Source organism: Acomys russatus, chromosome 32, assembly GCF_903995435.1.
Source record: "Acomys russatus chromosome 32, mAcoRus1.1, whole genome shotgun sequence".
In the NCBI taxonomy this organism is placed as follows: domain Eukaryota; kingdom Metazoa; phylum Chordata; class Mammalia; order Rodentia; family Muridae; genus Acomys; species Acomys russatus.
Genome location: NC_067168.1, coordinates 30766782 through 30791586, shown reverse-complemented (window position 1 = coordinate 30791586; position 24805 = coordinate 30766782). Strand labels below are relative to the sequence as shown.

Sequence of the window (24805 nt, the reverse complement as noted above, 5' to 3'; positions counted from 1 at the left end):
CCAATTCTTTGAGATGGAGAGTGATAGAAGAGTGTACCCGATGTTGACCTCTAGCCTTTACACATCCAGGGATGTGCGTGCGCGTGCGCACGCACACACGCACGCACGCACACACACACACACACACACACACACACACACACAGTATATTACCTGATATTTTTAAAGAAATGATAAACTCATGGTGGCTCACACCCTGAATTCCAGCACTTGGGAACTTGGGAGACAGAGACAAGCGCATCTCTTGAGTTCAAGGCCAGCCAGGTCTACAGAGGGAGTTCCAGGACAGCTATAAGAGAAACCTTGTCTTGAAAAAACAAAAAGAAAAGAAATATTAAACTGTAAATAGGGAGGGAAATTATTCTAACCTAAAATGGTGTTTATATTTGTTAATAAAGGTTAGATATGAGTGTCTGGCAGAGGAAATCAAAATAGGAGACTATTACTTGAGATTGCTGTTGGAAGAGGATGAAAATGAAGAAAGTGGATCGATAAAAAAATCGTGAGTCTCTTTTCTTATCTCCTTAGCTTTGTTGTCACTGTTTGTTTCTGGGTTGTTTCTATTGAACCTCTGTTTACATCTAGGTATGAATTTTTCAATGAGCTCTACCATCGCTTCCTGCTCACTCCAAAAGTTAATATGAAGTGTTTGTGTTTACAAGCCCTTGCTATCGTTTACGGCAGATGCCATGAAGAAATAGGGCCCTTCACAGATACAAGATACATCATTGGGATGCTAGAAAGGGTAAGGACACTGAGGGAAGACTGCTGTCTGAGTGTCAGAACTAACTTGGTCACATTGTCTTAGTCACTTTCTGCATAAATTTTTCTTTAATGGCTATTAAAGTTATTTAAGTTTAAGTAGGAGGCGTAGGAAAATAACGAATTAAAATTTGTGCATTCCAGTTTTTTTTTTTTTTTTCTTCAGCTTTTGATTTGTTGATTTACTTGCCAAATTGGAGTATGTGAGCTTAACAGGTGTATAAAAGAAAACAACTTCTAGTGTTGTGTCTTTGGATTTTCATTTTGAAAAAAAATCACGAATGTTTCCGACATGTGAAGACAGTGAAGTTGCATAGAACACCAGTTATTTAAAAGAGGAAATAAGTTAGCATATATTTTATTTTACGCAGTTTACCATTTAAGACTTGATCATAGGGGCAGTAATATGCTTTACAGTGAACTTGACTGTGATCTATTGTTCCAGAGTATGTAGTTCATTCTTGCATTTGTGTTTATGTTTTTCTTACATTTTAACCATGTAAATATTAACACACTGTATGGAAGAGAAGCATGTTACCAGTCTTCAGAGTAGCCATCCATAGTTGTTACAGTTGTCGGCTCTGAGCCATTGCTTTGTGGAGAGACGTGAGCAGCACAGCCCAGATGAGAACCTTGCTGCTGGCTACTAGCCTAGCAACACCGTTGAGTCCTTTGTTCTCTCTTGTTTGTGTGTGTTGTGGGGGAGGGGTGGTGGCATGGCCGAAATCTTTCTAAGTGGCCCCAGCTGGCTGCACAATGTATAGCTCTGGCTGACTTTGAACTTGGTATCCTTTTGTTTCAGCCTTCTAAATGCAAAGATTAGAGCATGCACCACCATGCCTGCTATTCCAGAGAAATGGAGGACTTAGAACATACTGTGTTTTAAGAAATGCTTTTTCCCTTTTCACTAATGTTCATTTTAATGAAACACCCTTTGCCAAGTCTAAGAGTTTTACCTGCATGACTTTTCTTGTCTTCTAAAAGCTATTCTATTAGTCTTTATAATGACTTAAGAAGATCTTCTGTTCTAGGAAATTAGATAATTTCTACAAATTTGCCTACAATGTAAAACACTTAGGAATTGGAATAAATGACAGGCAGACACCTTTAATTGTCTCTTCAATATTTGAAAGATGACATTTCTTATGAGCTGTCAGCTGATTGTGTGAAGCTGTCTCATGGATGTTTTATCTATTTTTGACTAATTTGTCATTTATTTCATTAGTGCACTGATAAACTTGAACGAGATAGGCTGATCCTCTTCCTGAACAAGCTGATCCTTAATAAGGTACAGTATTCTGTGTAAATACACTGTCATTTCCAAGTCATGTGCCCAAGTGCTGCTAACCTGTCAGTCAAATCATCCAGAGATGGTTCTTTTCTTCTTTAGATGAGAAAACTGGGTGCTTTGAGTTACAGAAGGAAAACATTTTGCCAGTTTTTCTAAGGATTCTATCCTGGTATTCCAGGTGCTAAGTGAAGCCTCCTTTTTACTCTAAGTTTACAGAAGCAGACTGGAGGTGCTGGAGAGGTGGCTCAGAGGTAGAACACTTACTGAGTGTGTATGCAACACCACTTAAATTGGAGCATTAAAGTGGGTTTTAGTTTTTGGTTTTTGGTTGATTTTTGTTGTTGTTGTTTTTTGTTTTTGTTTTTTTGTGAGACGTAGTTTTTCTTTGTGGCCTTGGCTGTCCTGGACACTCTTTGTAGACCAGGCTGGCCTTGAACTCACAGCATCCACCTGTCTCTACTTCCCCCAAGTGCCGGGATTACAGGTGTGCGTTTTAATGTAATATTTCATTTTTGGTTATTGAGTAACATGTTTATTGATGGGCAGGATAATTGTAGGGCTAGAGTTTATCATGCCACTTTGTTTTTATTGTGGGAGGAGAGTACTTACTCAGACCATATATAAATGGAAATTCTTACATGATCTCTTTCTAGTATAATTTTGTCCTTTTAATCTTACAAATACCAAGTTAGTGTAGTTGCACTTCTAAAGAAGTTCTTCATGTGTTTGTCCTAGAGAGTATGCCAGGCTGTAGCACCTATTAAAGAGAAAGACTTTAGATTATGCAAAAATGTTTTCCTCTTTCAGAAAAACGTTAAGGATCTCATGGACTCAAATGGCATTAGGATTCTTGTGGACTTGCTTACTCTTGCACATCTCCACGTGAGCCGTGCGACAGTCCCCCTACAAGTACGTTTGCTTTCTAGTGTCTACACACTTTGTGTTCTTTGGATACAATTTTAGAATTACAAGAGTCTTGAAATCTGCATTTGTCTTTTATGGTAAAGTAACAGTATCTCTATAAAGTGGCTTGGTTTTGATACAATGTGACCTTTCAGTTGATTTCATTAGATATGTAATTGGAACATTCAGCACTGACAAACACTAAGAATAGTTTTGCTCTAGGGCACTGGGGTCATTATTCAAACCATATAGCAAAACAGTGCCACCAGGCCTTCTCTGCTACTTGATTTAAAAAGAGATATGTATTTTAGCTTATTTGATGCTTTAAGATATAATGTAGAAACTTTCCTGGCTCAAGATATTTTGTTGTACTTACAACAACAAAAAAAGTCTTTTAAATATTCCAAAATGGGGCATTTTCTGGGTTTAAATAAGAATAATAAAAATCACAATACTTATAGAACAGTATTATAGTATACCAGGTGCTGTTCTGGATACGCTTACACTCTAAACCCCTCAGTGGCCCTGTGTGGTAGTTATCATCAGTTCCCATGTTGCAGCACAGAACCTAAGGAGCAAAGAGCCTAATACATTGCCTCCATCACCCATGAGTTCGGAACCAGTTAGATGCAAGAAGCTTGCTTTTGTTTTATTTACAGCTTGACTCTAACTGAAAGCTGATCATTGCAGGGATATTTAGAAACCATGGTACAGCCAAACATACGTAAAAACTATCTTCCCAAAGCATTGATTAAGAAAACTGTTAACTTTCTGTGGTGCTAAAAGAGAAAATCTATAACAAATCTAATTTTTGATTCTGGAAGTTGGCAGTATTCTGAGCCAAAAGTGTTTCATGGTGCTCTGCCCCCATATAGGCAGCTTACATTTATAGTCAAAGGAAAGGCAGGAGAAAGTGAAGGGAATTGATTGCTGCCCACTGCTGCTGCCTTGGGCATGTTTGAGCAGATGGATGCCTGTGGCTGGCTAAAGCTGCGACAGGCTGAGACTCAGCTGCCTGTTACAGGAATACATTAGGATGTTTACCTTTGTTAGGCTACGACTCACTGCGTACAGAGTGGTCTCGGGCAGAACCTAAGTGTATGCAGCAGCAGCAGCAGCAGCAGCAGCAGGAGCAACAGCAGCAACTTTCAGTTTAACCGTGTGGGGAAGGTTCAGAAAGTGTCAGACCTGCTGATATCGCTCCCTTTTGACTCTGATCTTCACTGAAGCCCAGCTCCCCTCCCCCAAAACTTGAATATGTTGAACATCATAGTTTCAGGTTAATAATATTTGTTTCTTTTATAGTTATTTGCAGTATTCTTTGCTAATGTAATTTCAGTGCCCTGAGAATTTACTAATGACCATAAGAAATACAGATATCCTTAAATTTAGACAGATGAGTGAATTTAGGAAATTGTTTATGTATGTATTAACAACAAAACTTTCTTTGGCTGTGCCTTGGGCTTTTAATCCTATTTCTGAAGGTATTTAAAAGAAAAAAAACTTCAGACCAAATTTTAGTACTGAATAAGTTGTTTTATGGCATCTGCCCCTTAGATTTCTGCCTTGGAAATAACTGAACTCTCTTTCAACATAGAGCAATGTGATCGAAGCTTCTCCAGACATGAAGAGAGAGAGTGAGAAGGAATGGTATTTTGGCAATGCAGACAAAGAAAGGAGTGGACCATATGGATTCCACGAGGTGTGTGCTGTGTACAGACTTCTTGCCATCTCTGCATTGTTGTTGTTTCTTGTGAGAGACAACACAGCTGTGCAACATCATATTTGGCAGGTCTTTGCCTTCTTATGGCCTCTTATTCAGCACTCAATACAGATGTGCAGTATCTTTTTAGATACTGTATTTATTTATGTATATGTGCGTGTCTATAAATGTGTGCCACATGTGTGCAGGTCCCCAAGGTGGCCTGAGTGGGCATCAGATGCCCTCAAGCTGGAGGAATATGTGGTTTAAATCTCCTAACATGGCTGCTGGGAACCGCATCCCCTGGCAGTGCAGGAAGTGCTCTTATCTTCAGAGCTGTCTCTCCAGCCCCAAGAAGTGCAGTGTCTTAAACTTAACTACTATGTCAAGCATCAGTAATTGTACAACTCCATTTCCTTCTGAAGAATTAGGTGACTTGAGGGTCTAGAGATGTGCATATGTTTACATAATTACATGCCAAATCATATAAAGCTGTTGTTACTGGAGTGGGACTCAGGAGGTAGCATTGAGTTTTCAATGAACTTTCATGCAGTAACTATTACCATCCTAGTTATACGTCATATAATGCTTTACATGGTATCATCAAATTTTTATATGTACCAAAGGTCATTGAATAGTACCTGTTCGTTCTGGAGGTAGGAGCATTCCTCTTCACCACAGCGTGTGACTCTGTCCTCAGTTGACTAAAAACAGTTTCATGAGGGCCTAGCCTTCTCTCACATATTTTGGTTAGTGTCCACCCTGCTTCTCATCTGTGCACTTCACAGTGTTCTTCAGGCTCTTCTGTGGGCCAAACAAATGGCTGTTCTTATATTACTAGTCAAAATTGGGCTCCTGAGCAGCTGTTGGCAAGAGCTTGTGTAATCATAGGGTGTTTTCCATGCTGACACGTCACTGTCTCATAGTGATTGTTGTTTCTTGTGTATCATACTGATATAGAAAACATTAGCAAACATTTCATTTAATTTTGTGTTTGTAATCAATTAAGATGCAAGAATTATGGGCCAAAGGAATGTTGAATGCAAAAACCAGATGTTGGGCTCAAGGCATGGATGGATGGCGACCGCTCCAAGCAATACCTCAACTTAAGTGGTGCCTGTTAGCCAGTGGGCAGGCTGTTCTGAATGAAACTGACCTTGCTACCTTAATACTGAACATGTTGATCACAATGTGTGGATATTTTCCAAGCAGGTACAATGTCTTCAGTGTTTTTGTGACTAACAGGGACTCTCAGGTTTCCTCCCCCATTGTGTGGATATGGTCTCTGTCATGTCACAAACTACTGTGGCAGTTTCACAAGGGTGTCCTGTATGTGGCTCGGGATACTGCTTCTTTGACTTTTAAACTTTTTGAAACAGTTATAAAGAAATAATTTACAAGTTACATCGATGTAGTAACTGAAAACATTTTCTGGAGGCTGTCAAGTAATCTTACACAGTTGATATTTCTCAGCTGGATTCTAGCAGTATAACATTACATGGGTTAGATAAGAATGTTGGGAAATAGCTATCGATAGCCCATGTCAGTGGTGAGTGCCGGCTCCTGATCTTCCAGGCTAGCCAGGCCTGCCCGCAGCTCACTCTATGGGACCGTTACAGGAAGATTTGTTTTCTATAACAATCACACTTGTAACCTTTACCTAGTGTATATCTGTCTTCATAAAATATTTGCACTCATACCTTAACACTCTGTGTTCATCTTACACTTCTCTTTAAAAATCAGGTTAGACTCAAGATCATACAGTTAGCATTTTAAATAGAAGTGCATTAATTAAGGCTGTATTTGAATCATTAAACTAAGGTTTACGTTTATTTTACAAAGTTTGATAGGGCATTTTGGGGGGACTGTCCACAGTCAGTGTGTTAGACAACACAAAGTTTAATCAATTAAATAATAAATAAGAGTCTTTGGCTCTTCTAGGGTACTGTTTTTCAAGGAAATCTTATGGAAGGAAATGAAGTCATATTAAACAGCCAGTAGATTTAAACCAAATACCTAATCATGTTCCCAGCTGTATGAGAGCTTAGTCTTCATTTACAAAAGAGGAAGGTAACTTGCTTCATGCCTAGTAGACTGCCATATGCTCTGAATGTACAAATTCCAATAGCTGTGTTAAATCTTGACTGTAGACAATATTTTCTAGGGATCAGGATAATGCCATCATTCGTCCTTTACCCAGAGTGAAAAGACTACTGTCAGACAGCACCTGCCTTCCCCATGTCATCCAGGTGGGTCGCTCGTGTGTTACCAAACTAGAGTGTAGGCGTATTTGTTATGTCTGTTTTATTGGGGTTCTTATATCTCTATCTCCCTTCCACCCTTATTCCTTCCAGTACCCTAATACCAGGTAGGAGAGGCAGAAGCATTTTTAGACTGCTTCCTGCTGCTTAGTGTTGTCAGGTTCTTTGGGGCAAGTCCAGTCAGGATCTCTCCAGCTTCTCAAACTGCAACAACAGCTTCCTCTTCCTCTTCTTCTTCCTCTTCCTCCTCCTCTTCCTCCTCCTCCTCTTCCTCCTCTTCCTCCTCCTCCTCCTCCTCCTCCCACGCCACCGCCACCACCACGATCCCAGCCCCTCTCCAAGCTCTCAAGAGTTCCCAGACTCAAACTATCTGCAGCTAGCACAAATCATACCCCTGCTAGTGCGGGACAGTCATAGTTAACAGTGCAGACAAACTGAAGCAGCCCATATCCCACACCTGGGATTAAAACAAAAACATATTCACATAACATAACTGTTTTTTGAAGAAACCAAAACTCTTAATACACTAGAACAATATTTTTTAAATTACTTGATTTTACTATAGTCTTTGTCTTTATTTCATTATAATCCATTCCATTTTCATAGAGCTGAACCCCAAGTTACATTTGTTTCTTTTTTTTTTTCTTAAAGATTTATTTACTTTTATGTATATGGATGTTTTACCTAAATAAATGTCTATATACCATGTGTGTTCCTGGTACCTTCGGAGGCCAGAAGAGGGTTTCGGGATTGGAGTTACACCTGGTTTTGAGCTGCATTGTAGGTGCTGGGGACCAAACCCAGGTCCCCTACAAGAGCAGTTGGTGCTCTCACCTGCCAAAACCATCTCTAGTTCTGTATTCTAAATTGAGCTGTTAATCCAAGTATACTGGGGAAGGATGTATATCCAGGAACCTGAATGTGTGATATCTTCACACTTGTGTATGGTGTATGTGTGTGCACACACTTGTGTATGCATGTGCATTAGAGAGTCTCTCAAACAAGCAGCGTTACCTGTAACAGCATAACAAAACTAGCTTCAGACACATTTCGGTCTTTATCTGATCCTATTTTGATGAGTTCTTAACAGTGCTTTACTATCTGCATTAAATATAGAATGAACCTTTTTTAAGTTGATTTTCAGTCTGGTACATCCCATGGATGTGAGAAATGATAACCTCAGCATAACTCACCAAACAAGACATTTTATTTGCTTTTTCAGCTACTGCTGACCTTTGACCCTATCCTTGTTGAGAAGGTCGCTATCTTATTACATCACATTATGCAAGATAATCCACAGTTACCTCGACTCTATCTCAGTGGCGTGTTCTTCTTTATCATGATGTATACAGGTTCCAACGTGCTTCCTGTTGCTCGGTAAGAACATGAAGAAACTGTCTTAAATTACCTCAGTTATATGTGGGCACACTTAATAGGAACTCTTACGGCATTGCTTTTTCATTATAATAGTTTTCTAATAATATGTCTAAAAATTTGGAAAGTAGAAGAAAAGGTGGGAAATTATTCAGAATTGTGCCAGTTTACTAGAAGTAGTATTGGATTTTATTTTATTATATGTATGCATATATTTAAATAAATGCATTTGTTATGCATGCAGTTTTATATTTTGCTGTCTAAAATGAATATTTTTTTATATTACTATGTAGCCTTAAGATGATCATATTTCAAGTCTTTATAGCACATTTTAAGTCTTTCCTGGCCCCCCCCCTTTTTTTTTTGCCCCCTGAGACAGGGTTTCTCTGTGTAACCTTGGCTGTTCCTAGACTCACTTTATAGACCAGGCTCACCTCGAGCTTAGAGATCTGCCTGCCTTTGCCTCCCTGAGTGGTGGGATTTCAGGTGTGCACCACTGTGCCTAGCTTCAGGTCTTCCCTTAATCAGAAATTAATTTGAGTACAGATTTATGAGTTTTCCTTTTAACTCTATTTTTAACCTTTTTAAAATTTACTAATGATCTAGTCTTTAGAAACGTAAGATCACTAAAACCTAGTAAGTTTCTCCATCTGAAAAACAATTTATTTTCCTTTCTAGGTTTTTGAAATACACACATACCAAACAGGCTTTCAAGTCTGAGGAGGTAAGCACGTTAACTAACGGACCCCTGAGCACAGGCACCGAGTGCGCTGATTCAGCACCCAGATAGTTTAGGTGTGTGTGGTTCCTACCATAAGTACTTGAGGACAGGTAGCATTTGGTAATTCATTCACATCCTTTGCAGTATCTGTGCACAAAAGGCTAATAAGCAGATATTTAAAATGAAAATGAAGTATGCTTACATTGAAGCCACAACTATGAGTATGAGTTAAATTAGTGGTTTTTATAAAGATTTTGTTGTATACTGAAATCTCTTAAGATTCATTAATGCTTGCGGCTTCCTTTTGTTCAGATCCCAAGGCAGAAGTGATGGGAGGCTTCCTTTTTGAAGCCAGGCTGTTTCATGTGCTAGCAGAGTGCTCTTGTGCTTGCATTCAGAAAACTGAGAGCCAAAAGAAGATGACTCTCTTTAAGAGGCCCATCAACCTGAAATTTTATTACCTATAATTATATTTTACAGAGAGACTTTATTGTCAAAAAGTTACTGGCATGTGTTTGCTTGGCTTATGTTAGCGCATTTAATTTTTAGATTTTACCCAGAACAAACCACTGTTTGAGACACTGGAGAGTGTTGCACCACTTTGACATTAGCAACTAGACAGTAATGAAGGCTCCATAGAGTAGCCACTGAAGCCCCAAGAGTGACAGAACTTGCCTGGTGCTGTTAAACTGAAACAGCATTTTATGGGCTTTTGTAAGCAAAAAATAGCAATACTTAATGTAGCAGTCATTTGGACATCCTTTCTCCTTTATTTCTGTGCATCAATATGTAGGTAATATCTTAACACCTGGGCGTGGGATTGTGTGTGCACCTGTGTATGCGCTCTCCTGTACACCTGTGTAGAGGCCAGAGGTCAACCTGACATGTTTGTCTAGCCACCTTGGTTTTTGAGACAGGGTCTCTCACTGAACCTGAAGACTGATGTCTGCCTGGGCTGGCTCATCAGTGAGCTTCAGCGTCCGCCTCTCCATGGGTCATCTCCCTCGTCCCCAGTGCCGGGTTACAGCTCATGCTGCCCTCCTGGCTTTGATGTGGGTTCTGGGGATCTCAAGTCAGGTCTTGATGCCTGTCCAGGAAGCACATTACCCTCGGAGATGTCTCCTCAGACCCTCAACACTTTTGTTTTAGAAATTATTTCCCTAAATATTTTTATTAATTACAGCAATATTCTTTGTGTAAGAATTACCAAGTAATAGAACTTTAGACAACAGAAGAAAGGATTTTCACCCAGCAATTTAACAATTAAAATTTATCACTATTGTTGCCAAAATGTGAACGTTCTTGCTTTTGAATTTGTTTCTGCACCAAGTGGTAAATGCTTGTTTGCAGCCCATCTCTACTCTATACTGGAGAAGGAAAGTGTGTTACTAGGTGGAAGGAAGAGAGGCTTTTATGCTCATTGGGACCAGGTTTCCATCCTAAGAGAAATGAATTTTAAAATATGGCATATTAAATTGTGAGGCAGATTTGGACTTCTCGATCCAGATAGTTATAATTACTTTAAGTGAAATTCCTCATCTTAAATTCTATGCACAATTTAGAGAGCATCTTCTTAAGACTGGATTTAAGGGACTGGAGAGACGGCTCAGAGATTAAGAGCACTGACTGCTCTTCCAGAGGTCCTGAGTTCAATTCCCAGCAACCACCTGGTGGCTCACAACCATCTATAATGTGATCTGATGCCCTCTTCTAGCCTGCAGGCAGAGCACTGTATACATAATAAATAAATAAATCGTAAAAAAAAAAAAAAAAAGAATGAAAGAAAGAAAAGAAAAGAAAGACTGGATTAAAGGGCTAGTGAGATGAGATGGCTTAGCAGGTAAGGTGCTTGGAGCTCTGAGTTGAGTCTCCAGGACGCACATGGTGAAAGGTAAGAGCCTACTTCTACAAGTTGTTCTCTGACCTCCACAGCATGCCCTGGCATGTGCGCATACACATACACACACAGACACACACACACACAAGAAATAATTTTTGAAAGGAGCTGGACTTACTAGATTTTGAATGCAGCAGGTCCAAGGTAGATGGTAAGTGTCTTTATGGCTCTTCCTTGTTGTCCGTCATTGTTCCTCATGGTCTAAGGTTGGCTGGTCATCCTCAGTACTGTGTGGTGGTGCACATAATCCCTGCGAAGGTTAAGGCTACTGTAAAACTGCTGGCCTTTGCTTCTAATTTCACTGTGTTTCTCCAGCTCCCTAGAGCATAGAAGTGATTTGTTCCAGTTGTACTGTCTGTCTGTCTGTCTATTTGTTTGTTTTGACACAAGGGCTCTCTCTGGCCCTGGCTGCCTGGCCTTGAACTCACAGAGATCCACCTTCCTCTACCCTGGGAGTGCTGGGATTAAAGGTGTGCCCCACCACGCTTTGGTCTTGCTGTCTTTTCTTGAAATACTCTTAATTATTCATTTATCACATATTTTAAAGGTAATTTCATTGTTTCTAACTACATTTTTCCTATTTTTTTGTTGCTTTTTAAGACTAAAGGACAAGATATTTTTCAGAGAAGTATACTTGGACATATCCTGCCTGAAGCAATGGTTTGCTACCTAGAAAACTATGAACCCGAGAAGTTTTCTGAGATTTTCCTCGGTGAATTTGACACTCCAGAAGCAATCTGGAGCAGCGAGATGAGGTGAGTGACTCCTGCTTGTGCTTATGCTTGGTGTTTGCTGCTCATCACCTGGCTTGCTTTCTATTGCAAAAAGAGTTCTTCCTAGCTCCATATGTTCTAATTCAGCTGATAGGTTTTGACAAGGCCTGAGCGTCTATTCTGATAGAAATTACTATTAACAGAGTTTTGGATAAGAGTGTGGCCTGTTAACCACTAATGGCAATACAAGTCAAGCCACAACTTTTGGATTCTTAAAAATAGGCCTGTACTCTACAGATTTTGCCTACATACATAGACTAGATCAAACTAGAGATGCCCACAAGAATTTTGGTGAGCATTTCCTAGCCAGCAGGTTTTGACAGTACAAGGAAAGGCCTAAGAAAGCACAGAAAAGGGCAAGACCCACAAACACATGGTAGTGTGTAGTGACCACCTCACCTGCCCATGGGAGGCTTGGCTGCTCATAAGTCCAAGGTGATGGCTGCCTCTGAAGCCCTCATCTCTCTTAGTGCCTGACATTTGATCTTTGAGTCACTCAGTTCTCAGGACAACTTTACATTCTCCATGCCACCTATTTATTATGATTGACTTTCTAGGCCAGGTTGACTTTTAGGGTTGTTTAATGCTGGCCACCTTTTTTAATGGTGATGTTCTGTGTGTCAGTTATTTTTATTGGAGAAATATCTAGGAATATAAATAAATTAAAAATTGCTTTTGTAATATTCTCCTTTTTAAATTGTTTGAGTTCCTCTGAAATATTTTTCTTACCAGATTGAGTTCTGCTTAGCTTAAGGCTAGATAAATAATGCTGTGTAGTAAGCATCTTTGGGGGCAATAGCAAGCCTTAGTCCCTAGCTGTTCCGCTGCCTGATACACATGCAGACACCATCTGACCTTGTAATGGCTGAGGTGTAGGAGGGACGACTACATATACACTGAATGATTAAGTACTCTTGAGTAACCTTTAATTCTGCTTTATAACAAAGTAGTTCTAAAGATTGTGTAACTTCTTGCATGATGACCTATGTTTCTCTTTAAGTAAAATAATCCTTCAGAGTGCCTGAATGGACACTTCTGTGATTGTAGGCGCCTCATGATAGAGAAGATTGCTGCCCATCTTGCTGACTTCACGCCTCGCTTGCAGAGTAACACGAGAGCACTTTATCAATACTGTCCCATCCCGGTTATCAATTATCCACAGCTAGAAAATGAACTATTTTGTAATATTTATTACCTCAAACAACTTTGTGATACACTCCGGTTTCCAGATTGGCCAATTAAAGACCCAGTAAGTTCAATTTGTTCCTTCTTAAACTGTAAAAACAATTTCTGAACACTTATTTTTTCCTCCTGTGATGAAGAGGATTGTGGCTTCTTTAGGTAGTCATGGTGCTGCATCTCTGCGGTCTCCACTGCTTGGGAGAGTCAGGCTGGAAGATTGCCTGAACCAAAGTTTGTGGCAAGCCTAAACAACAGTGAGACTGTCTCAAAGACAGATGGACAGACAGACCAAATCACTCACTCTCTCTTAAGCAACATGTACTGAGTAGTTCATTAATGCATTTGGATAGATTTTGAACTCTGGAAGGTATTTACGATTTTACAGGTTTTATCTTTTATGACCTAGACAAGTTTCACTCCCAGACTGGTACCCATCTCTATGGGAGAGAGACTGAACTCACAGGTATTCAGTATCTCAGGCCACTTGAGGTTGACTGATGCAGGGTCTGTGTACATTCAGAGTGTTGACAGATTTTCCCCCCCTCCTAACCTCTCCTGGATAGAAACATGAACTGCTGTCTGTAAAGGAGTGTTCACGGAGTGCATAAACACAACCCCCAGTACATACAAGAGCACGGACCTGCCCTGTGTGCTCTCTGCCAGTCCTAGGTGGCCTTGGGATTCCTCTAACCTGGGGCCCTTGGATCTGTGAAAGGGTGGAAAGTCTGGGTGCCCATGCTGTTGCTTTTCCTGCAGCAGAACTTGCCATCTAAAAGATGTCAGACGTTTGCTGTTGGTGCTACAAGTCACTGCCTCTGCACAGTGCTTCCTCAGCTTGTGTAAAGCTGTGAGCTCCTTCGGCACATAGCTTGAAATAAGTACTGGCCATTGTCTTCCTGTCCCTGCGAAGCTCAGTCAGTTCTTGGTGCCTTACATTTGTTTGAATGTCAGCATATAACTAATATGTAGGTGACCTTAAGAAAGGTTACACAATGTGCTTGCTTTCCTAGTACAGTGTCTCTTGTACTAATTTTGAGATTTTCTGTGTTTGACAGATGTTTATTTAAAAGTTAACAGTACAGATACATTGGTAAAGAATAAAAATATAACCTAAACAGAAGGAAGTTCTGTAACAAATAACCTGGCCTCCAACATTAAGATTTTTGTATTTCAATAAACTGTTAATTGGTTAGCCTAGAAATGTTGTACAGCACAAATATTGGTCAAACCTAAAGTTATATTCTTAATTACTTTACTGGACACAGCTTGTATTCTTCTGTCTTTAAGGTTAAGCTTCTGAAAGATTCTCTTGATGCTTGGAAGAAGGAAGTAGAAAAAAAGCCACCCATGATGTCCATAGACGATGCTTACGAAGTGCTAAATCTGCCTGCAGGCCAGGGGCTGTGAGTAATTTCAGTATTACGGTACTAGGTGCCTGCTTTAGCTTAAGACAGTAAGCCTAAAGATGAAATTCCATTTAAACAGCCATTTTAAAGTCTTTCGCCTACTTATTGATACACACGGCCTATGAGAGTAATCTGGAACTCTGGTCACCAACTCTGATGTATTACAGATTTACTAACCAAATCACCCTCTTCTGTCCTCGCTGGTATCTATCGCACTTTATTACTTGGACTGTTGTAGGCAGTGCACCTAGCCTTCACCTGGCATGCGGTGCTCATGCCCGTACTTGGTTCCTGCTTCTTCCCCCAGTGTATGCTGGGCTTGGGAAAGGTCTGGTGGAAGTATGCCCAGGACACTGCATGCAGATCAGGAACATTCCTGGGGAGTTTTACAGTGGCTACACGTGGTGGAGGAAAATGGCCTAACAGGCATTTTTTAAAGTACAGAGTAAATGTCTTTGTAATGTTCTCTTAATACTGACATAGTAACTTAAAATTACACAGTTTGCAGTGGCATTTTAGACATTTTGACATATCGTTGGATTTTAAAGCATACTTCTTAGCTTATCAAATCCCAAATACAATTCTGTAATTTTTAAAAATAGATACTATTAAAACTATATTGTAAACAATTAAATTTTATAAGTTAAACCTTGATTAGAGAACTTTTAGCTTTTTATTTCACTTATAAAGATAACATAAGACTATAATGTTACCTAAATCTTTCTTGACTTAATTGGATGTCTAATATATGATCAATTCCAAATATGGGATCAATAGTAATTTCCTGATGTGTACATGTGACCGACCGTATTGCAACATCATGTTAGAGGATTGTGTTCGTCCTTTTTCACAGATAGTTTTCCCTCTTTCCAGGCATGATGAAAGCAAGATTAGAAAAGCCTACTTCAGACTTGCTCAGAAGTACCATCCGGATAAGAACCCAGAAGGAAGGGTACGTGCTGCCTCTGGGGCGGGCTTCACTCGCCTCTGCTCCAGCGGCCTCATCTTACGTACTCAGTGTGAACAGGCTTCTAGCCACAGCCTGTGCTTTCTCTGTGGGTGGGTTTCTCAGTCTGCAGATTAAGTCAGATAGTAGAGTGTAACACAGTGCTTGGCACAGCCTCGGTATACAGTAGCACTGGAGGTCCAGACAGCTGCTCTGGAGAATCAGCTTACCACAGAGCCTGGAACATGAGAAGAGAGAACTGACTCTGCCTCTCACCTCCACGCATGAGGTGGTGGTGGCATCCCTGCCCCCTCCCACACAGACAAAAATGTAATAAAAATGTTTTTAAGGAATAAAACTAACAATACTTCTTATCAATAATTTTTCTGCACTGAGTCAGTCTGTGGTATATACGAGGAGTTCTAGGGTGTTTGTTTTTGTTTTGAGACAGCATCTGATATATCCCGGGCTAATCTCTAGCTTTCATATAGCCAAGAATGACCTTAAGCTTGTTACTCCTGCCCTCTGGGGTTGCAAGCACCTATCACTATGCCCAGCTCACTCGGTATTAGACTTCAAGTCCAGGCCTTCATGCATGCCAAGCAGGCACCTTACCAACTGAGCTACATCCCCAGGCTTTTTAGTATATGTGTGTTCATGTACACTTAATGGGACAGTTAGATTTTTATGTAAATATATTTCCTTACATAAATTGAAATTCTTGGATACTTATTTACAGGGGAAATGTAGTTTCCTCTTACAGTATACCAGCGAGGTAGCACTTAGAGTGAATTCCTTAATATGAAAGTAATTAAAGAAATTGGGAAATTATAATAGCCAAATGCCAATTATGTCTTGTTTTAAGTTTAATCAGAAAAATTCCAATAAAAAACCCAATTGTTTTACATACAGGACATGTTTGAAAAAGTAAATAAGGCATATGAATTTTTATGTACCAAGTCAACAAAAATAGTGGATGGGCCAGATCCAGAGAATATAATTTTAATTCTGAAAACTCAGAGCATCCTTTTCAACCGCCATAAAGAAGGTAAATCCTGTGACTTGACAGATTGTGGCTTATTTTCTAGCTAACTTCACTGACTCACTTGTTCTGCAGCATATTCTAGTAGGTTTGGAATTGTTACAAAGGACCCTCGGACTTGAGTTTTCGGTTCCGGAAAGCATTGTGTTGTAGAGGAAGACCTCTAGCAGTGCCGGCCATGGGCCTTCCCATCTGCCTGTTCTGTGGGGCTGCGTGCTTACGCCATCTAGCAGCACCACCCTAGCTGACATACAAGACAGTAAATAGAGTCAAAAATCGAAGGTCACTCAGTGACTTTCAGTTATAGGTGAAAGACTGCCTGCCCTGGCTCCAGCAACCTCAGAAGGCAGCAAACAGCAAGCAGGTTTGGGTCTTAAAAAACAGAAGAAACTTGAAAAGAATGTCCATTTCACACTGTCACTCTCAAGACTTTGTGTCCTTTGGAATAGTTAGAAAAACACTGGTCTTGGCGACGTAAGTGTCATTTCAGGGTTGTCTAAATGTTTTCAGGGCCACTGTAGTAGTCCTAGCAGTTAATATCTCAGAATATCTAAGGCGGTGTTGAAATATTTAATTCTTTGTTGGGTTTAATATAGCAGATAATCTATTGGCTTAAGACAGTGTAAGATGATGTGGAGGAAGGAAGGAAGGAAGGAAGAGTGCTCAGTGGGGACTGGAGGACGGCATGGGGATGGCTAGGGAACGTAAGACGAGAGAGAGTTTCAGCTGGCTTTTGGAAGGGACAGCTGAGAATTTAGCAATTGGATCATTGAGGTGAGCTTGATCACTACACCCTTGGATATGTCTTGAAGAGAGCATGTACTTAAAGCTTCTTAGTTATATGGCTTCCAGAACTGAGAGTGAGGTTACAAATCTGTGTCAAAACCCTTAAACCGTTTCTTTTGTAAACACAGATACTCATGCATGCATGTTTACTTTGTTCTTCGTAAGTAAGCTTAAAACAGTATAATTAAGACAGGTAATTATTGATTAACTTCAAAATAAAAAAACACTTTATTCTTATTTCAAGTGAAATTACAGAGATGTTTAAAAATATCATGGTTAGGAGGCTGGAGAAATAGCTCAGTGGTTAAGAGCACTGGCTGCATTTCCACAAGACCCAAGTTCAGTTCCTAGCACCCACATGATGGCACACAACCATCCGTAACTCCAGTTCCAAGGGATCCGTGAGACATGCACAAATGTCCATATAGAAATGTAGACAAGACACTCATGCACATAAGAAACAAAAATATATATCATGGCTGATTATTTGCATATCCTTGCCTTATTTAATAGCTTTTTTTTTAAAAAAAAAAAACACTGATTTTAAGATTCTCATTGTAGGGAGCTGGAGAGCTGGCTCAGAGGTCAAAGAGCACTGGCGGCTCTTTGGAATATCCTGAGTTCAATTCCCAGCAACCATTTGGGGGCTCACAGCCATCTATAATGAGATCTGGTGCCCTCTTCTGGCCTGCAGGTGTACATGCAGGCAGAACGCTATACATAATAATAAATCTTTAAAAAAAAAAAAAAAGATTCTCATCGTATACCTATAAGTGCCAGCATCTCTGGCAATGCTTATTAAAACAAAATTAGGCAAGTAGTTCATATATTTTCTATTTGGTATTTCTAGTAACAATTCATATTTCAGGATTTATAAATGTTTAAAACAAAGAGTAAAATAGGAAGAGCGGGGAGCCTGTTCTGAAAAGCTGATCACCGAGTGCTAACTTGCACTCCACACAGAATCTCGTTCTTACGCTGAATGCCAGGGTGATTGCTGGAGCACATGCTGTGTCTGGCAGCATGCAATCAGGTGAAACATTACAGAGGTCACATGGATAACAAAGCGGATACTCTGCAAAATCAATTATTTCCATGCCAAGCTCAGTTGATTCACCAGAAATATTGTAATTCACTACATGAGTTCACCAAAAAGGAAAGGTAAATTTGGAGATGTTTAATATGTAGACTGTCTGTTTTTTGAGGTGCCATACTGAGCCGTGGTGTGACCTTAACACTGTCCTGTTATTTCAGAGTTACAGCCTTATAAATATGCAGGATATCCCATGCTAATTAGGACTATAACAATGGAGACTTCAGATGACCTCCTCTTCTCAAAAGAGTCACCACTGTTGCCTGCTGCTGCAGAGCTGGCTTTCCACACAGTCAACTGCTCAGCCCTCAACGCTGAAGAGCTCAGGAGAGAGAACGGGTTAGAGGTAACAGGGACGACCCTCAGGCTGATCTTCACACTTGTCCAGGCACACAAGTGGCTCTTGACAATACAGAATCTCTCAGTACAAATCCATACGGTGCAGTTCTTCCTTTTCCTTTACTGCAGCAGATAGCATAGCATCATAGTTTCTGTACTCTAGTGCCAAAATCAAAGGCAGAATGGAGCTCATTGTATAGGGCTCAGAGATGGTAAAGATAATGTTCTTTATAAAGTAGTTCCTGGGAATGCTTTTAAAAAGCAGCAAACCTGAGGCCCTTTATTTACTTGCTTATGTAACAAATGTCAATCGAGTAAGTGTTTAGCTAGCAAACACGTGACATTAGAAGTTATATGTTATTATCCCTACTAGAAAAGGTTTACCCTTCAAGTCAAAGTGGAGAGTTAATGGCACACTGCTTTCTTGACAGGTGTTACAGGAGGCATTTAGTCGCTGCGTAGCTGTCTTGAATCGCTCCAGTAAGCCAAATGACATGTCAGTGCAGGTAAGGCTAAGCTATACGTTAGACACGGGGTTGGGGTGGGGAGTTCAGATTTCAACTGGGGTCTTCCCTAAAACACAGGCTACTGCCTTCCGCCCTCCCACTCTTACGAGCATGAGTTTCTCAGCATAGAATGAGGAATGAGGCTGCAGATGTGATTGTCAGGCAGGGTTACATCAAAGACACTAACTGTCCTCACTACAGTAACCTTTCTCTTTAAAAGAAAAAACGATGGAGCATTGTGCTGGCCCTTCAAGTTCCCGTCACCCAGTCGTCACTTTGTCATTCTCATTTCACTCCCCTCTGCACCTCTGGTTTCCTCCTTTGTCCTCCACCCAGTGTATTAACTGACTGGTGTTTGTCAAGGTTGAAGTAGTTTGATTCTTCGACAGAAAACCCATCATGAATTCACTAGCGTATAGAGCGTGGCCTTTGGTTGGCCTTTCATTTCCTTAGGCTACAAGTCAGCTGAGGACTGGCTTTGAGTTGCAGTTGCTCTGTTGAAGTGGCTTGTGCGAAAAGAATTTACACTATCCTCAGTGTTTAATACCGTAACTAAGAATCCCATGAGCTTCTTTAAAATGTAAGTTGGAGGTTCTTAGGGCATTGGGTCTTCACTCTCTGTTGCATCATCTTTTGTGTTTGATTGTTGTTGTTGTTTTCATAGCACTTTTAACATTTTTTTTTTTAAACAAACTATTTTTTTGTGCCGGTGGTGGCACAAAAACAGGCCGTAATGTGTTTGTCCGTGGTACGCTGACCTCTGCACCTATAAGAAACCTATGAGAAGATCTCAGTTAATTTAATCAAAATGTCCTGTTTAATATTGGAGCGTCACATACAACATTAAGCCTCGCTCTCACATCTGTCCTGATCCATCTTGTTGCGTCTTACATAAGGACTGCGCCCCTGACTGCTGTGTCTCTTGTCCTGTCTGCAGGTCTGTGGACACATAAGCAGATGCTACAGTGTGGCCGCACAGTTTGAAGAGTGCCGGGAGAAGATCACAGAGATGCCGGGCATCATCAAGGACCTCTGCCGGGTGCTGTACTTTGGCAAGGTATAGTGCACCTCTCCTCTCTGGGTGTAGTCACTATGGGGTTCTGTTCAGATAGCCATGCTTGATTGACAGCATGTGCTTACCCAAAATTATTTCTAAGTAAACTGCTGTATCTCTTGAGTATTTTTCTAAAAACGTTGCTGGAAATGATGGGTTTGTTCTTGTTCTGGCCCACAAAAAAATAAGACTGGAGTGAAGTCGCTAGAAGGAATGAGTCTGACTTAATTTCTAAAGAAAAAAAAAGAAGACAGAACTAAAATCTAATAGAAGGGCAGGACTTTGTAAAACCCATTGTGTGGTCACTGCTCACTGTGAAGGCTTCCGAGATCTGAGAACACGCTGTTTCCCAGAACTGCCGAGAGAAGCCATCTCTGAAGGTGCTCTGGCTGACTGGGAAGAGAGACGTCAGCTATGTTGAGTAAAACGGTGGAAGCATGGACCTTGGAGTGAGGTAGCTGGGACAGAGTTCCTCAGCTGCTTCCGCTCGGTGCCTTCAGAAGGTTTAGAAGGAGCAAGCCTGCTGTCAGTGTGCCATTGCATTCAGATGAAAGCTGAGAAAGCTGATTTTCAGAGTCTGCACACTATAAGACACTTTGTACAAAAAGATACCCAGCTGGGCATGCATCCCTAGCTGGTGTCCTTGGCAGTGTTCTTCACCTTGCAAGTCAGCTCTGTTTTTCTCCTTGCAGTGTATCCCACGAGTCGCTGCCCTTGCCGTGGACTGTGTTAGTTCTTTTGCTGTGGACTTCTGGCTACAGACACATCTATTTCAGGCTGGAATTTTGTGGCATCTGCTTGGTTATCTGTTTAACTATGACTATACATTGGAAGAGAGTGGCATTCAGAAAAATGAAGAGACAAACCAGCAGGTAACGTTAGCCTAAAGCCATGAAGACTTTTAGTACATCATTGGGAAGGCAAAGCTTGAGCCACTCAAAGATGCTGCTATATTCCAGGGTAGCTGTTAACTGTCCCTGAAGCTGGCAAACATCTGTTTGAGATGAGTTCCTTAAATATGCCCAGAGTGATCTCAGATGCGTAACCCAACCATCCTCCTCCCCCGCTCTCCAGGGCAGGGATTATAGCTATGCACTACCATGCCCAACCACTTTTGATTTTAACCACATATGCTTGAAAGATTTAAAGCAAGGAATCCTAAGGAATAGAGATCATTTGCTGTTTTCTTAGTTACTCAGAGTCAACTTCACGATTTCAGAATTATGTTTGTGCAGTTTATGTACTGGGGAAATATAATAATTCATCAGGCTGTTGGGACTAGCTCTCCCCAACACCTTTGAACTTGTCTGGTTTTTACAGTTTGTTTTCTATTTCATGGTTCATATTTGTCATCATTCATTGTTCATGTTCCCAGCATGTGCATCTAGCAGTCAGCTCTACCTTCTCATCTCCCCCTCTTTATCTCGCTCACAAGTGATTCTGTAAGCTAGTGCATTGAGTACAGATGAGCATGTGGGTGCTGGGGGGCGGGTTCCGTAAATCTCGAGTGCCTACGTTCTGTGGTGCTGATGCTGGTACACCTGTGCTGGCTGTTCCGATCTTAAAATGTTTCTATATAGTAATGACTATAGTATATATAGTATTAAAAATAATAAAAGCGAACCTGTAAAATACTACATTAGGATTTTCTTATTGTCACTACTTACATACAGGTTAGCATGCCACGTATGTAAGGAGACAACTTGTATTTTAATGTCCTGGTTTTTGTTTTGTTTATTTGGGTTTTTTTGTTTTTTTTTTTTTTAAATAGGAAGTAGCCAACAGTCTCGCAAAACTCAGTGTCCGTGCTCTGAGCCGCCTTGGTGGGTATTTGTCCGAAGACCAAGCAACCCCAGAAAATCCAACCGTAAGGAAGAGTTTAGCTGGCATGCTGACACCCTACATTGCTAGAAAGCTTGCTGTGGCCAGTGCTACTGAGGTATGGACCAGCGCTACCTGGGTTTGGGAAACAGTGCAAAACTCTTCAAGTGATAGAGGACAGGATAGTTGCGACGGCTCTAAGAAACCTGGGGATTGAATATTCATGCACGTGCTCGTCCTCTCAGCCAAGAAAACGAGTGTGCTGTGGGTTTATGGCAGAGACAACAGACCCTGAGCCAAAGCTCTGGACAGAGAATTAGCTTCATGTTTCTCAGCAGCAGAGCCCACCATAATTCTTACCAACCTTGAGTCACAGAAGGCTCAGCCACGAGACTGACTTTACAGTGATGTTTCCAGTCAGGGTCCAAGTTTGTTTAGATGTTTCTTTTTAAGTCATCATAGCTTATACTTGGTCAAGGTTGAAATGCTGAAAATAAATACATACAGCCACGTCCCCACACAGATGCATTTATACATCACTTTGTAATGAGACAAGCACTGCTAGCAACCTCACAACATGCATGTCCTCTTGGTGAGGACTAAAGAGTGAAACTGTAAAGCTGCACTAGGTAGGTGCTGTGTGCTGTTAGGTAAAAGAAGCTTTAAAAGACTTTAACATGGCACTTAGATTGGTCATACAGAAAAGTTAAGTAAGGAGACCTGTCTCAAAAGTCCAACTGCAAGGATTTCAGGTAAACAGGCCAGACCCCATGTGTGGTGTTAGAAAACTAGTGGATCTGCACCAGACCTTAGGCTGTGGTCATCCTGGTAGAATAGAAGAGAGGGCCAGTTTTCCTTTTTCTTTTCTTTTGTTTTTGTCTTCCTCACTGCTGTCGTCTATAACTTTTTGTGAGGAGAATGTCCTCAGGCTTCTACAGTTCCAAGTATGTTTAGAGTCTAAGCCCTCACTTGCTTTGTTGGTGCGTGCCTTGGCCTGGAATAGGGTTTCTTTTCCCCTAAGGATGAGCCAGCTGTGTTCCCCCCTGCATTATTCTGCTCTCTAGTTTGATGCTTTTTGGTGACTGCAAATATCCTCTCCAGAAGTACCAGCACGTTAATGGCTACTGTCTACAGCCTTCATTTTTTTTTTTTTAATTTATTTTTAATTTCAAAACCAAATCTTTCCATGATTTCTATCTATATTTATTGAGGTCTTTATTTTAAGCTGCCTGGTCTGTGTGAGGACGTTTCTAATCATTTATTTTTCCCCGAGTAGTCTATAATCTTTGAAAGTAAGGTTTGGATGGCTTTGTAAATGATGAAGCATACATGCTGTCTTAGTTACTTTCCTGTTGCTGTGAAGACACGCCATGACCCAAGCAACTTTTAATAGAAAGCATTTAATTGGGGCCTTGGTTACATTTCAGAGGGCTAGTCCATGGCCATCATGGCAGGGAACGTGACTTCAGGCAGGCGTGGCACTGGAGTAGCCACAAGAGCTTACATCCCTATCTGAAGGTGGCAGGCAGGGAGAAGGTGAGACTGAGCCTGAAACCTCAAAGCCTAGCCCCAGTGGCACACCTTCTCCACAAGGCCACACCTCCTCATCCTTCCCAAATAGTTCCACCAGCTGGGAACCAGTCACTCAAATATGTGAGCCTATGGGCCCATTCTCACTCAAACCACCACACATACTCACGCTGCTTTCCTCCTGACCTAGAGTTCTGGAAATGAGAACAGTTGTCATTTAGACATTTGAAGTGTGGAATATGTATGTACATTTACAGTTGAAGATGGCCAGTGGGAAGCATCTTCTGCCTGCAGAGCTTCTCACCTTGGCCTGGAGTCAGGATGTAGGCAGGCAATCCAAGCTGCCCCACCCCACTTTTTATTTTCGTTTCTTGGGAGTGTGCTTCATAAAGATGTAGATTTTGTTTTCAAGTATATGTATTGAGAAAAAAGTATAGTATGACTTTTTAGAAATACTGCTAACTAAATGCTTAAGGTACTGGATTTTCACAAGAGCAGAACTAAGACTGAGAACTGGGTTGCAGTCAGGCTCAGATTTCGGTTCCAGGTTCATATTTATTCATGTGAGACCTGTGACAAATAACGTCAGCTTTTGTAGCCTTGGTTTTTCTTAATTGCAACACAGAGAGCATCAGCAGGCTTGTTAGAGTTACAGAGGTCCTAACCGCAGACTGTTACACTCAAGGCCCCCTGAGTATCTCTCGACAGTAATGTTGTTTCCCTAGACCCTGAAGATGCTTAACAGCAACACAGAGAGCCCTTATTTGATGTGGAACAACTCTACAAGGGCAGAACTGCTTGAATTTCTTGAGTCACAACAAGAAAATATGATTAAAAAGGTATGTTAATGTTTTACATGTTCTTGGATGATTTATTCTGGTGGAATCAGTGTTGATGAAGCAATGTGCTATTTACCAATTAGACAGTAAATCAACAGCTTCTGGCCACCTCTCAGTTGGCCCACGTCACGGGTAGCTTGGTATTGTATGAAGTAGCACTTCAGAGTGTGAGGATGGCTCCACAGCTGGGAGCACATACTGCTCTGCAGAGAATCAGAGCTTTATTCCCAGCCCCCATAAGCCAGCTCATATTCCTGTAATTCCAGCATCCCGGGTATCTTCTGATGCATGTGCCTCCAGAGTCCCTTGGATTCACCTTTGCAAACCCACACAGACAGGCACACGCATGTAATTAAAAATAATAAAAGCAAACCTGTAAAATACTACATTAGGATTTTTTTATTATCACTACTTACATACAGTTAGCATCTTTTTAACTAGTGTCGTGCCCAAAAGCATTGCTCACTTGAGCTGCTTTTCCTCTCAGTCAAGGCTTCCATTATCAAAACTGACATTTCAAATCTCTTATCTACTACCACCTTCTAGTGGAGAAGATGCGATGTACTGGGAGAGTTGG

At 40.9% G+C, this 24805-nt stretch overlaps 1 protein-coding gene across 3 annotated transcripts in view; it reads left to right on the top strand.

Moving 5' to 3' along the window:
- Dnajc13 (DnaJ heat shock protein family (Hsp40) member C13) overlaps positions 1-24805 on the top strand; it is a 108213-nt gene that overhangs the window by 56766 nt on the left and 26642 nt on the right. For all 3 annotated transcript variants that reach the window (XM_051140505.1, XM_051140506.1, XM_051140507.1), the window contains 20 exons: positions 399-502; positions 586-745; positions 1988-2050; positions 2861-2962; positions 4554-4658; positions 5668-5870; positions 6823-6907; positions 8142-8296; positions 8972-9017; positions 11512-11666; positions 12732-12933; positions 14154-14269; positions 15146-15224; positions 16131-16266; positions 18301-18485; positions 18910-18984; positions 19922-20041; positions 20731-20910; positions 21810-21977; positions 24115-24228. In XM_051140505.1, the coding sequence (XP_050996462.1) occupies positions 399-502; positions 586-745; positions 1988-2050; positions 2861-2962; positions 4554-4658; positions 5668-5870; positions 6823-6907; positions 8142-8296; positions 8972-9017; positions 11512-11666; positions 12732-12933; positions 14154-14269; positions 15146-15224; positions 16131-16266; positions 18301-18485; positions 18910-18984; positions 19922-20041; positions 20731-20910; positions 21810-21977; positions 24115-24228 (2553 nt within the window). The remainder of the gene's footprint in view (positions 1-398; positions 503-585; positions 746-1987; positions 2051-2860; positions 2963-4553; positions 4659-5667; positions 5871-6822; positions 6908-8141; positions 8297-8971; positions 9018-11511; positions 11667-12731; positions 12934-14153; positions 14270-15145; positions 15225-16130; positions 16267-18300; positions 18486-18909; positions 18985-19921; positions 20042-20730; positions 20911-21809; positions 21978-24114; positions 24229-24805) is intronic.